Genomic DNA, 15319 nt, shown 5'->3' on the forward strand with positions numbered 1-15319 from the left:
TTATTTCTACTGTGACAGTAGGCAACATCTCATAACTTGTACTGTCACAGTACAATTTATTAGATTATGAGAACATCTGATGACTTGTACTGTCACATATATTCATCTTTTTATTTTAAACAGGTACAGTAAGTAGGGTGGCCGTGCCACTGCCATTTATAAACATACCATGTCAACTGACACCAATGCCAATGTCAACATTGTCTGTCAATTGCATGATAATCATGCATACAAGCTATTCAAACAAATTAGTTGTGGCAATACTGCAGTGGTTTTAGGGTTAGGGGGTTGTGATCCCTTCGCTGCAGGAGCCAGCAAGGTGGTCTGTGCGCTGTCCATCACGACCTCACATCCTGAAGCACTTACCTCTCATTCAAGCCTTTCGGATGTCTCGTATCCAGTCTGGCAATCCAGATCCTTTCAGTCCTTTTCCTCTGGGAAATGTTCCACCTGGGGTCACACTCAATGACAGTAGTTGAGTGAATCGAATAGAAATGGTGTTGCCCGTTTCACCCACACACTGTAAACCACACTTTTTACATGAAATCAGATACATACCATTTTTTGACTTTAGACCGCCACGGGTCATTGTCTGAAAGACCTCTTTTGTGTACCGATTAGTGAACCAGTTTTGGTGTTTAAAGTACTCGCCCTGTACTCTGGGTTTAGGATCAGAAAGGGGTTTCATCTTAGCTTTTACCAGGAGATCCTGTAAATTCTTGTTTTTCCTGAATGCAGCAACAATGCTCCAGTTCTGTAATGTTGAGGTTCCTGTAATGCGTTTGTGAAAGTTCCTCCACACGTTCTCTGATCAGTTCAACAGTTGACGGGGAAAACGTAGTCACAAATGGAAGGTTACAATTACTACTGCAGGTTTAGTTTGCTGAAATGACCTTCTGCATTTTCTAAGAAAAGTCCTAGAGGACCCTCTGCTGGTCAAAGCTCGAAACACTCCGACTGCCGGATTAAAATCCTCCTGTTCAGTGCAGATTCTGTGAAACCTCAACAATTGTGACTCAATCAGGCCTGCATAGGTGTGTTTTGGGTGGAAACTGGTTTTGTAGAGCAGAGCGTGGGTGTCTGTCTCTTGAAAGAACACTTTGATGGTTAGTGCGTGGGTCTCACGGAACCTGTCATTCTTAAAAGTGGTGGTGGTCAACCGAGGTCAAACTGCTGGTGGATTTTAGCTTGATTGATTCACTGTGATTATTGAGTGTTCAGAAAGGTGTCAAAATCCTCTCTCGTGTCCCCCCGGGGAGTTACCAGAGTAAGTGGCAAGACTGTGAGTTAAACTATTAGAACAATAGAAAGAAATGATGCTTGATTTAAAGGCTGATGGAAGTTTTTCTATGAAACAGTTAGTTACGCTTCAGTACAGTTTTGAGGTGTATGTTTACTTTAGTTTCTCAATGTGTTTGCTTTATGCTTCACAATTTTCAGAGGGATGTATTGCACTTTTTAATCCGCGATGTTTATTTGACAGTTATAGCTACTTTATTCAGACTAAGAATTGAAAAAAAACCTCATTAAATGCAATGAACTGTTAAAGATTGAATAAGTGTCTTTTAGTCGTTTTTGCTTGTGACCCAGTGTCAACTGGGGCCCCGTGTCTCCTTTCAGATGTCCCTGAGTTGTTAGTAGTTCCACCAAGGAGACATTTCCCCTCTGAACCTGTGAGACAGTTTCATTTCAATAACTGTTTGAGGAACAAAGAGGAATACAAATCCAATGTTTCACATCAAAGATTCGAGGACATTCCAGAAATGTTTAATTTGAGTTGCAGGACTTCTGTTATTCCTCGTTCATCATCTCACGACCCCTCAGATTTAACCATGACCTTTTAAAAGGGGCCCGACTGAACTACCTAACCGTACATGATGCAGTTAAACCAGCTCCCTCTCAGTTACACCTTACATAATGGATGACTCATCATCAACAATCTAATAATCTCAGATGTAATACAATAGGGGTCATGGGGACATTTCTACTCTTGATACTTTGAAGTACACTCTGCTGATAATACTACATATGCCTGCTCATAGATGGTATTATGGAGTACATTACACCATGGCATTGGTACTTTTAGTGACGTAAATGATTTGAGAGGGCTACTTTTCCCACCACTAATGGAAAGTGGTGACCACACGAGCCCACAGTGTACACTGCTCTCTTATCTCCTCCATGTGCGTGGAAGTGGGAGGGGGCAGGCGCACAATCACAAGCCTTTTCCCAGGCGAAGTGGGGAGCGATGGGAGGGGAGCGCTCAGTGCTGCAGCTGGACGGCGGAGCGGCTCGTGCGGTGCCGGGCATGACGAGATGCTGCGCGCGGCGTCGGGAGTAATGATGAAGGCCTTCAGTAAGTGCTGGGGATGGATGAGGGAGGCTTACCGGCAGCGCAGGGCGGAATAACAGTGAGCCGGCTTCGCGATGGTGTCACCTCTGCTATCCGGACAGGGGACGCTGGCAGAGAAGTGACACACTGGCGTTGGAATTGACACAACTCTCAGTCTCAGCGGGAGACGCGCGAGGGAGTAGAGACATGGAGAAACAGAGCAGAGTCAAGGAGGAAATGCCGACATCGAAGGAGGAGAAGCGCAAAGAGAAGAAGCCCAAATCGGGGAAGCTCTTCCGAAGGAAGTCGTTGAAGTCTGTGGGGAGTTTCATGAACAGAATCATCAAAACTTTGGGCACTTTGACCCACTTTGGAGACGCGGACGCGCGGGACGCGGAGGACGACGACGGGGGGTTTCGGAATGGCGCACCTCGCACCCTCAGCGCCGGCTCGGGAACCGTCAGAGACGACGCACATGTGACTTGGGATCGCGCGGTGAAGAACACCTCGAGCACGTCTTCCTCCCTGTGCACCGGCAGAGACAAACTGCTGCACCAATTCGCAGAGAAAATCCCAGGTGTCCTGGGGCTGAAGAACCACGGGAACACCTGCTTCATGAACGCCGTGGTCCAGTGTCTGAGCAACACGGACCTGCTCGCGGAGTACCTGGGGCTGGAGCGCTACAAGCTGGACCTGAGTCAGGCCAGAATGAACGGGGTGGTGAAAGGTGATGAGCCGCGGCTCGCCAAGGGAGAAGTCACGGCGCAGTTGGCATCGCTCGTCAGGGCTCTGTGGACTCTGGAGTACACCCCACAGCTGTCTGTGGACTTTAAGGTACCCAGTGTGCACCACATCAACCTCAACACACAGTCTACAGGTGGACATGAGCTCAGTGATGGGAGTACTCAGTAACACTGAGAAGGTTCAGTGGTGAAAAGAGCCGGTGATATTAAAAAGATGAGGGCAGTTTTAGTGGTTCTCAGAAACTAAACACATACTCTCACATCATACGTCCCTCTGTACCTTAAGTGCAGAGTAAGCTCACTGTGTAGTCAAACATGGGATGCACATAGTATGCCATCAACACCACTATGAAGTGCACAGAGCAGCACTAACAAATAAGAGGTGTACGTCCTTCTCTTTAATTGCCAACAGCCATAATTGCAGCCTACGCTGCTTTGCTCTGTGACTTCAGTGTTTTCCTGCTGAATGACAACGAGGCTGCTGTCTCTGCAGTCTGAGGGCTCAGGATCAGCTGGTGTCTTCTTCCACCACTTAAAAATCCGGTACACCCTGCTGGCATCGTTTCATGAACAACCCCAGTAGTTGTGCAATGACTTTAACTTCGTCATCACTTCCTCGTTGCGCTCCTGTGCCAGCACTAACGAGTGTATTATTTCCTCTCACAGCATGGCCAGCGAAGTATTGCAGTGTTTATTTCGAGGTGCGGTGGCTCAGGAAAGATTCACTGGAACACTTCCCACTTAATAATCGTCCTTCCCCGAGGACCAGGGGCTTTACAGTGCTGTCAGGAGACCCTCAGACACCTCCATGTCTTTCCTCACACTTCAACATGGTGTAAAGAGGAAGCCAACCTCAGAGACAACTAAGTAGCTTTGCTGCATGGGAAATTCAATCAGAATCAATTTTAATATTGATTCTTTTTCTTTCTCTTTTGCTCTCCCGTCTGTTGTGGTCTCTGAAAGACTCTCCTGTCAGCCAGAACCCTTTACTGCCAATAACCCCCAAAACCGCATGAGACTCGGATACGTTCAGGACAACAATCAGAGGGAACAACATGGAAACATCTTGCCAAGATAAAAGGATAGATTCAAAGAAAACCTCTAAACCTTCCCCCTTGTGTGTGATTAGATGTTTCCTGTGTCAAAGCGCGCGCAAACACACACACACACACACACACACACACACACACACATCGCTGTGCCTCTTGGCTGTGGTTTGTGAACGTAGGAGGTCCACAGTTCATACAGCTCAGGCCTTCTGAAATTGCCTGTTGAGTAATACCACAGCTGCCTGGAGGGAGGCATTATAAAATAATCTTATAGCTCCAAGTCTTGTGTCTGAGAGGCAAACTTAGCTCCCAGTCGCAGGAACTCCCGACAGCATACATCACTTATAAACAATCCTCCAAAACAGAATGTTTTTTCCTTTGAAAGCTGAATCTCTTGTTGTAAGTTGATGATCTCGGTTTGCAGGCCTCTGAAAGTCAGGTGGTTTGTCGGGAAAGGTTCAGGTAAAGCAGCCAGATTAAAAGGACTCACGATACTCCTCTTCACGTCACATGGTATTTTGATCAGAAATGATGACATTGTGCACGATTTTTTTTTTTTAATTTGACATGAATGAAGCAGCAGTGGCCTCCTCGCAGCTCAGTTGGCTGCAGAGTCCCAGTCCGGAGGAAAAGCAAAACAACAAAGTGCGGCAGAATGCCTGGCACTGCGCCACATCCCAGCACCACCTGTATTGTGGGACAAGAGCGGTGGAAGGATGGAGGCTGCTTACACAAGTGTTCACTAAAGATTAGGTATCGCCGTCCGGAGCTTCCACGTCGCAGTCGGAGGGTTTGCGTTTCTTCAAACCTGGTAGCAGATGTGTGATCCTTTTGATCTGGACAGTTCCTGTGCGTTTTAATGCTTTCCCCCCCCCCCCCCCCCCCCCCCCTGCTGCCAGGACGGTGTGTTTGCACAGAGAGGCCTGGACAGAGACGCGGCCTGAAACTCAAACAGTTACCCAACAGCCAATTTATCAGTTTCCACAGCACGAGAGGCCTGAGAAAAGAAGGGAGTCAGGCTGAGCTGAGCAGGAATGCCATCCTCCCTTCAGCACATACTGATGGGCCTACTTAGGAAGCTAAATGTGTGTGTTGTGACGACAGCGGGTCTTGCTCGCAGGTATGTGTCAATATTTGCCGTCTCCATGTTGGTTTTGAATGATTATCTATGTCGCTGGTTGCAGTCGGTCAGGCGGCTCACAGAAGATGTGGAGGAGAGCGGCGACTCCTGACCGGGGCTGCGTGTACTTTACTGTTGACACGGCTACGTGGAAACATTGTGGAGAAGCTGCGTTGATTTCATCAAAAAACAGATAAATGTAAAAGTGTTGATGGAGAAGACCGACTGGAACAGAGTTAATCGTGCAAAACATCTCCGCCACTCGTCGTGGTCGACAAACACTGAGTGAATAAGCTACCGGCACTCTCTCCCACAATCTACAAAGTATTAGGAAAGTTACTTTAGAGAATGAGCTACACATTACTAGTTACCCTGTTAACAATGTAATAATAATGTAACTTTATACATGTTTTAAACTGGGCAATACATTTGAAAAGTCCGAAAACCTAAATCAGGCAGTGTTACCCCCGCAGTACTCGACACTGATGATACTGTCGAGCTTTTATTAAAAGTGATGAATGAATGAATGTTCTACATATTAGCTTTTTATTCGGATGCAACCCCGTTTTGTGATCACCAGCATCGTGATTAGTAATTCATTGGATCCTGTAGGTTTTCTTCAGCATCTGTAATTGACTATAAATGCTGTTTGTTCCTGTCTTCCTGGCCGGTGACACAGAGGAGAGACACTGCTTTGCATTTTGTGGTCCGCTTTCTGCAAAACACCAGAATGTTGCCCTCAGTTTGAAATATTCAACTTTCATCCCCTCACAAGTTGGATGAATGGTGTGAATTGAACGGGTCATGTAGTTATCTAAAGTAAGGGACAGACTTATAAAGGAACAGATAAATGAGTTGAAATATATATAACATGAGCTCAATGATGGAGAGGAAAGAGTGTTTTCTTATTTTGTCTTTATCTGTTCGTTCGATGATTACACACATTACAAACTGGCCAGTGGCCATCATGCCAGAGAGAGAGCAATAAAGAACACGACACTTTCCACGACCTCAATTATATCGCGGAGACAATTGCCACCTTCAAAAGGCCGGGGGTAATTACTGTTCTTACTTTGCTGCACAGCAGCTTTGGGTTAGTGCGAGTCCACGGCTCTCATGGCTAACAGCAGAGCATTTCTGCAAAGTAAAAAGGATCTGCTGCGCTATGTTGAGTCTTCTCCAGTCAGTCGGATGTGTTGTAATGTAAAGTGTGACAGAATATAAACGACATACTTGTGTGTGAAAATACATCTGGACGATACACACACTTAAGGCTGTAAGTATCTTATTCCTAAGATCCGAGCAGACAAAGACTTCCCTGAATCAGAGGTGTGTCGTCCATAAGAGTGAAAAGTGACGATATTAGTGCGAACGTCCATCTGGCTCTTGATGTAATAACAACATTGCAGCAGACAGAGACGCACAGCTGTCCAGGTGTGTTGGCTAATCAAGTAGCTCGATGTTTGTTGACCTTTTTTGTATTTTATGGCCAGTTTATCTGAAAGTGATTGTGAGGATCCAGTGTTGGATTGCATCACTCATCACTTTTTCACTTTGAGATCCATGAGGCAAAACAAGTTTCACTCTCAAGACGAGATCAGAAGAGAAGATTAGAGAACCGTATCTCTCTGCCAAGACGCCGCCAGCACTTTTTCTCTGTTTATGAATTTTAATGTTCACATTTTGTCAGTAACCACATCTCAGAAAGCACTTTAAAGACACAGCCCAGGCTCTACTTCCAATGAGTTGTTACCATAGTCTGTATGGAACAAGTGGACGTAATCATCGCGACGTCACCCTCTGGTTTGTGGATTACAGTTTTGAAGCCTTGATTTTGGCATTTTGAACGTCGCCATCTTGATTTTTTGCAACCAGAAGTGACATGAGAGGGTGCAGCTAAGTGCAGCCGAACGCTGAATAGGACATTTTCAGGCGACCAAATATTTCATCAACTTTAATGAACTCAAAACACACTGTGAAAGGGTTAAAGTTCTAAGATGAAAAGACGGACAACTCCCAGACCGGGCAACGCCGTGGTAGCAACCTGTCAATCACAAGGTAGCCCCGCCCTAAAGCATACCCTGCTTTATGATCTGTTTTACTCTAATTGGACCATAATGTACAAAATGAACATCATGCTGTATTGAAGAAGACTTGCCACTAGAGGTTGAGATCATAAACTCATGTTCACAATGTTTACTGAGGTAATAAATCAAGAGAGAAGTAGAGTCATTTTCTCATAGACTTCTATACAACCAGACTATCGCCCCCTGATGGCCATTAGAAAGAATGCAAGTTTCAGACGGACTCCGTCTGGTTATTACTCTCCTGCTGAACATCACTCTTTTAAAAAATGATTTCAGCGAAGAGTAGACCGATGGGCTCTATCTTGCAGCTTTGTATCTCGCTGTGCACGCTTTGCTCCGGGACACTCCAGTGCTGGCTGTTGAAGGAGCAAAGAGTGTTTGAATTCAGTATCTCTTCAGTGACTGCCCTCTGACTTCATCATCAGACCTGCTACATCACGTTACGGTGCAACGGCTATAAGAGGCATATCACATATTAGTGGATTATGAAGCGGTGATTACAGTCTGCTGCTCCCGCCGCTGTAATCTCTCATCACTGCCTTTGCTTCTGCCAGCTGCGGTTCATGCAGCTAATTCCTGCCTAATTGAGTCGGGTGCCATTCACGTCTGAAGACATTATACTGCGCGTGAGCTGAAGCAGTCCTCACCCCACTTTTAAGAGGAATGCTATTCACACGTCTTTTTCCATGTCACATATTTTCGGAAATTTAGATTCTCCAGAAGAAAAAGGGAGGAAGGCAATGCGTTTTTTACCGTAAAGCTTTCGTCAACGGGCATGTTTTTTTGTCGACAAAGGCATATTTTACAAACCCCAAAATGTGAAATGACGCTGCATCCGTCAAAGTGTGAGCCAGGTGGAGACGAGGGAAGCGTAAAGAGCTTCGGTGCAAATTTGCAATTCAGGGATTCGTCTGATCAGCGCTCCGTGGAGAAGGCCGGCCAAGCTGTCAAAACCAGTAAACGAGGGGCGCGTGAGATTCACATTTCTTCTTAGAGAATTCTCTAGAAAGGATATCTTAGCAAGCCTATTTCATTTGGCTTCTCCAGGTGGCCCCTACAGCCTCAACTCTAACAAGCTGTCACATTATACGACCCAATTAAATTGCCTCTGCTTTCATTTTTCTATTGTATTGTAGACTATCTGGATAGGAAGAATATATTCACCGATTTCGGAAGGTTTCTCTGTAAAGTGGCACTTTACTTCACTTATAAAGTACCTAATGTCATCATTATAATTATGTAGCTGATTGACTGTGTGCCTCTCTCCTCTCCAGACTATAGTGTCCAAGTACGGATCGCAGTTCCGTGGTAACTCCCAGCACGACGCCCTGGAGTTCCTCCTGTGGCTGCTGGACCGCGTCCATGAAGACGTCAATCAGGCCTCCCACAACAACAACAACAGGACCACAGCCCCCGGAAAGGTAAGAATGGCAGTCACGTATGTAATGTAGTAGCAGTTAACATGAGAATACGCCCTTTATAGTAACATTTCATACTGAGCGTTCACACTGCACGCTTAGTCGATGAACTAACTAACACGTGGCTCATTATGATTAAATACATGAATTAATGCATTATATGTCATGAACTCTTGCTGCGTGATGTATAGTGAAGCCATGTTTCATGTGATTACACAACATCTGATGAATCATCATTTTATGAATGTTCATTCGAGCATGAATTAACGTGACAGGTGGGTGTGCATTTTACCTGCTGCTGCTGCTGCATGAAGCGTTCTAAGTGTTTTCAGATGTTCCAAATACGTGCCCTTTGTTTCCGGAGGCACTGACTGCAATAAGTTATTCTGTTGTTTCATCATTATGGGATCGGGAGATCCAGTGATCCGGAAGTCTTACACCCCCAAGGCTATATGTTGTATAATTTAAGACAGAACACCACTTTTTCTGTGGAATTGTTACGACCGACATGTAACCTTTTCTTGCGCTACTTCACAATTACAAGAAGAAAATTATGTTTTTTCCTTGAGAGGAACAGGAATGCACTGTCAGCACTCTACATCATCATGAAGCCGAGGTCATATTGAAAGTTATGGCGAGTATAGAAGGAGTGAGTCCAGCTCCTTTTCTCTGGCTGAAGTGTAGCATTCGCTCCTCTTCTCCACTGCAGTTGATACTCGATCCTTCCATTTGTATGTGAATGAGGCAGTGAGACAAATGCAGTGATGGCGAGAGGAACGTCCCTCGATATGATGACGTCAGCGTCATGATCGGTTCGATTGAATGAGTGGATGGGTTTGCGTGCGTCTTCTTTAGAGGCCGTTAAACTTAACTCTTCAGAAGTAACAGTCCTGTCCCTGATTGGATGGAAGCGGACGTGTCAAACATGTTTGATGTCACTGATAACTAACTGGAACATAAAGTGGAGATGACAGCTGGTGCCAATGAAGCTGAAGTTGGGCAGCTCCTTTTCTAAGATAACAAGCACCAGCGGAGGCAGGCTGAGATGAACTTGCTCAGTAGTTTGTTCTGAAACTAAACGGGGACTGTGAGTCCCGTATCCATGGTGACTTGATTGTCTACTCTGCAAGCAGCACTGTCTTGGTGGCAACATTCGTTAACCGGTCCAAATGGCAATTTTTGGCCCGCTGCCGAGAGTTGCCAATTCTTGTCCAAAGTCTGCTGTGCACTGGAACAATCGAATCAATACCCGAGGCCTGTCCAACAGGTCCGCTATATCAATGCAGTTGTCTAAATGAACAACTGTATTTGCTCTTTAGAGACTTGTAGTGGTAAAAGCAAAAAGGCAATGTCAGAAACAAGCAAATCAATAACAGTTGTAACACGTGTCAGGTTGCAAATGGAAAAGGCCAAAGGGTGAAGTATTCCTTTAGCCCTGCTGGCAGCATGGGCTCTGCTGGTGTGCTGGTATCACTTTGGTCCAGACTTAAATAACTCAACCACCACCTCCAAGAATGACACTTTGAAATCTTTGTCTGCAGAAAAGTGGAAATAACTGTGAGTTTGACCGTTGGCTGCAGCCATGCAGAATGCTGAACTATGGAGCAAATCTCTCCGTGAATGATCAGCCTTTGTTGGCTTCGGGCAGTAACCAAACTATAGAGATTGCAGATACAAGCAGAGGATGCAAAGTATCGATGTGGAAGTCTGTCACAGTCATAAATGCATTGAAGCAACAGATTGTGTCTTTCTTAATCAGTCCCGAATAAGCCGGAGGTCTCGAGTTGCTGGAGGTTCAGCTTTGTATGAAAACCTCAGCATGAGCCTCTAATGTAAAGTCTTGATAAGTTCATTCCCTTGTTCATCTTTGTGCCATTTTGTCGGACTGTGGAAACCTCTGACGTCTTTAATTTGGGATGATTTTAGAGGAATACGATGCTGTAATGGAAGATTCTGCATATGAATACATAACCACAGTGTGAGAGGGAGAGAAGCAGCACTATGGCCTCTGTCCAGAGCAGACACTCTCTTGTGTGACAGTTGTCTCTTATGTTTGTCCAGGCCCTCCGCCATCAGCCAGTGTGGGCTCTTTGAGGTTGTCATGGATTCCTGGTTTTATCAGTGAGGGAAACATGCGGCCAGATCAGTATCAGAAATGGGAGGGGAGTAATTATCCGCATCATCCCTTTTTGGTAGACTCTCACACACTGTGCCTCTGCAAGAATGTACAGTGAAGCCGTGGTATGCAGTGTGCACTGCTCCACCTACAAAAGGAGCTTTGTGAGGGGCAGCGAGGGGCCTCACTGAGGCCAGGAGACGGGTAGCTGCAAGACAAGTGTCTGCATCGCACTCCTCTTAAACTCTAAAGAAACCATTCGGGATCTTTTTGTTTTTGCACCGTGATTTGTTTGTTGCTTGCTTCACCTCCGTGTTAAGCTGCTCTGCTGCTGGAGCTCCGGTGGTGCTGGCAGAGTCGTCCGGGGTCACAGCCAGGCTTCAGGGAGGCGTCAGGCCAATTTACCAGTCCGCGCACGTTCCCGCTCGCAGCCAAGGAGTCGGCGAGCTCCATCCTCTTCTGCTGCCAAGCCAGGAGCCTGAGGGCCGATGCTAATTGTTTGTATGCATGTGCTGGTAGTTACCACCGAGCACAGGAGAGCCGGAGCCCAGAGAGAAACACGTGAGGAAGAGGGTAACTCCCTTCACTTCCCCTCTCCATCCACAGCCCTCTTGGGTTGTAGTCGCAACCACCGAGTGTCAAGAGTAGTTGGCGCCGAAGTAAAGTATTTTCTGATTTGTAATGGAGGGTGACGGATCACAATCCTGCTCACACACACACACTACACACAGTCTTTTACCGTCGACTGCCCGTGGCTTTGACTTATGTGGCGCACATTCTCTCTCGGTTTGTTGATTGTTTATCGCTTAGGAAACACAGTGTGACGCTCGCGCTGTCTCCGCGATATGAATGTGTTTCTTTGTAAGTTGCAGGAAGAAAGAGACACTTGTTGTGCAGCCCTGGTACAGAGAAGGAGAGGTGAGACTACGTTCTCAGTCAGCAGTAGTGACAGCCAGAGAGAGACGGGGAGACAGACAGAGAAATGACTTCTTTGATTCTACATGACAGACATTCCTGTAGAAACACGAGAGCAGAGCTATTCAATCCAACGAGATCCAGTTAGAGAGAACTTCCTCACGCAAAGGTCCCGAACATCACAATCATGTTATAATGTCATAACTCGCGCTATGATTTAGTCCCATATGTATCAAAGTAGACTAACAGTTGTATTGACGTCCGTATGTCAACAACTGACTGTCGAATCAAATAAGGAAAGTTCAACTGAATAATATCTCAACAATATTTATTGTCAGTTTTCAAATTGAACTGAATTATAAATAATAAATGCTCTAATAATGAATACATGTGTTTAGAGAGATTACCAACAGACTGAAGTGCACTAAACTGATCATAATCAGGAATAATGCACGAGGGAAGAACACAGTGTCATACGGTGTCTTCCATTATGGATTATTTAAAGTGTTCAGAATCGAAAAAGTTGGATTTGAAATGAAGGTAAATTAGCTATTTGAGCAATACATTGAATAAACATAACTTGGATTATAACAACAAGCTAATGACTCCACTCAGAAGTCAAGGTGCTGTGACTCTGAGTACATCAATTAGATGAAGCTGAACCTGCCGGGCAGATCCAGCACTTCCTGTACTAGTCTAAGACCGATGTTTGTTTTATTTGGCTGTAGCTTTAAACTGCTGCTAACCAGGAAGCATAAAATCGGTTACCCCAATCTCTGACTTAGCTTAAAACAAATCAAAGGAATATACCTCAGCCAGATGATCCCTGCGAGGGCTGTTTGTTGGCTGTATCGAACCGTCCATGTTGCTGGAAGCAGCTGCTCAGATTGGCCAGATACTTTCCACCTTTTTTAAATTGGCTTTTATAAAAAGGCCGTTTGGAAGGCCACTTAGAAAGCACAGCACTTTTGTTTTACATGAGCTCCATCGCCTGAGTTGCAGCTTCTTGCCTGCAGGGATTGAGCAGCTGCTTGCTTGTTCTGTTGAAGCTGCTAGTCTGGCATTAGCATGAACCTCTGCATAGCTACCCCCCCCCCCCCCCCCCCTCGGACAGCTGTCAGATAACAACTTGGTGGGATCTTCACCGAATTACTTCATTAAGGGAGTCACAACACGTACCAAGTGGCAAGTTGTCTTGCTCTCAGCTCTGCCACCTTCCTGATAGGGGTAGATAAGCCTGGTCCTCGTCCTGCTACGCATTAACAGCACAGCAATCACAAAGTGACTCCTCCTTGTTTATCAGTCGTGCCCTTCCTCTGCCCGGAGGTTTTGATTTGTACCATGCGGGTGGTTGTGTCCTGAAATTAGACACACATCCAGACAGTGACCCAGACACTGTACCAAGGTTCCGAACGTGCTTTCTCTTCCCTTATTCTGGCAGCACATTTTATTTATTGGTTTATTTGAACGGGACAGTGCACATTAATAAAAACATTTATGCAAATGTACCAGAGTTAGCCAAAAGGCTATTTTTCATCTGTAGTCCCAAGAGGCAGATGTTACACAATAAACCTAAAAACAATGTAAGATTAAAGTTAAAAGGTCAAAACAATATTGACACTTAACAATGCGTGGACAAACAATGAAAAAAAGTGAGAATAACTCTGTTAAAATATGGACTAAAAACAGGATTATGCTGTAGTTGTTTAGACGCTAAAAAACATCCACGTCAGAGGCACAAAACATAAAAGCATACAGAGTATGTGAAACACATAAATCACTCAGACACAGCTAAACAACAATAAAAGACAAGCATGCAGGTAGATGACGGTCGACCGGCATTTTAAAGAAAGACAGAAAGGTGACAACAGACAGATCGAGGGAAGTTCCAACACAGACAGAGAAAGAGTTACAATCTAGTGCTGACAGAGCTGAGTACGAACTAACCATTTCTGTAAGTGAGATTTAAATGACCTGTATGTGTCTAGTTCTCTAATGGTCACTGGGATGGAGTTCCATTGTAGTGCAGCTTGTACAGAAAATGCAGAATGACGAAAAGCACTTTTCCTGAGTGGGACAATGCAATGCCCTCTTGCTGCTCCTCTTGTGAGCCGACAACCAGTTGTTCTTGTGATCACAAATAGTTTGAGCGGAGGAGAGGTCAAGCCATGTATCATCTTGTACATGAGACAGACATTCACACATTTAATCATGTTATCCCAACTAAACAAGTTATATTTTGTGAGGATAGGGCAATGATGAGAACGAACTGATTTTTTATCAAGGATTTTGAGTGTGCGTTTATACAATGACTGTCGTGGTTTCAGAGTCGTGGTGCTGGCCTGTGACCAGGTTGTTAAACAGTCAGTGATATGGGAAACGACCATAGCAAGCATGTATGTCTTAGCTGCCTCTGTTGACATGTAGTTTCGTGTGAACCTGAAATTTGATAGATTAAATTTGACCCGGTTACAGACCTTTTTCACCTGAGATTTGAATGACAATTTGGAATCAAAAAGTACTCCCGAGATACTTGTAGTCAGGTACAACCCGTAGCCTCTCCCCAGATACAAAAACATCCGGCTCTACACTACCAGAGTTTGTTTTGGTAAAAAACATACACACTGTTTTGGATACGTTCAGTTGTAAACAGCTTTGCTTTAACCATGCAGCTACATGAACCATGGAGTTAGTGAGTTCATTTGCCACCATTTTGCTACCATGCAAGTACATCACAGTGTCAACTGCATACATTTGGATGTTGGTGTCAGGGCATGCTGATGGCAGATCATTGATATATAAAGAGAACAGCAGTGGGCCCAGGACAGATCCTTGTGGGATGCCTGTGGACAAGTGTAGGGCGGTAGATTGATAGTTCTGTATTTCGACATACTGTGATATATTTAGCAAATACGATTCAATCCATTCCAGTGTACCTGAGGAGAAATTGTAGCCGTGCAACTTGCCCATAACTGCTCCTCTAAACCCTGAGTGTGTGTGTGTGTGTGTCTGTGTGTGTGTGTGTGTGGTCAGTGCTGCGCCCCTCTCTCGTCAGGGCTCAATGCGACTGGTTCTGTTGTGATCCTTGTGTTTTCTGCTCTGTGTGTGTGTGTGTGTGTGTGTGTGTGTTTCCTCTCCGCTCTGCCTTTGATTCTGTCTGGCCTGTCAAGCTGAAATGGCTTCCTGTGGTTCAGAGGCACCCAGCTGGAAAAGCAGCTTGGAGGGAAGGGTCCGAGTACGACCACTCTGCGTTTGAGGTCCTCTCTCACCTCCGACCCAGATCACTGTCGATCGGCTAAGCACCCGACAGACGCTGAGATGGGAGTTGTCTGTGTCTTCATATCAGTGTAGTCAGTATCTCTCTATCAGACGCTGGATTCGAGGCCCGGCTCGCTTCCTGAAACAGGGAGCTGGTTCTATTGGCTTGGGGTTGCTCACTGTGGCACAGACACAATTAAGCTGCAACCCTCTATCTGTTCTCTAAGCCAGTGGTGAGGCATCGTGTTGTCTGGAGCAGTAAAAAGACCTTTCTATAAACC

At 45.4% G+C, this 15319-nt stretch overlaps 1 protein-coding gene across 1 annotated transcript in view; it reads left to right on the top strand.

Annotated features, from left to right (window-relative positions):
- The first annotated feature begins 2459 nt into the window (after nucleotides 1–2459).
- The window catches only part of usp43b (ubiquitin specific peptidase 43b), a 66690-nt gene continuing 53830 nt past the window's right edge, over nucleotides 2460–15319 (top strand). The window contains 2 exon segments of the mRNA XM_079282648.1: nucleotides 2460–3166; nucleotides 8606–8752. Coding sequence (XP_079138774.1) covers nucleotides 2540–3166; nucleotides 8606–8752 — 774 coding nt within the window. The 5' untranslated portion in view covers nucleotides 2460–2539.

The sequence above is a fragment of the Melanostigma gelatinosum genome (genome assembly GCF_949748355.1).
Source record: "Melanostigma gelatinosum genome assembly, chromosome: 13".
In the NCBI taxonomy this organism is placed as follows: Eukaryota; Metazoa; Chordata; class Actinopteri; order Perciformes; family Zoarcidae; genus Melanostigma; species Melanostigma gelatinosum.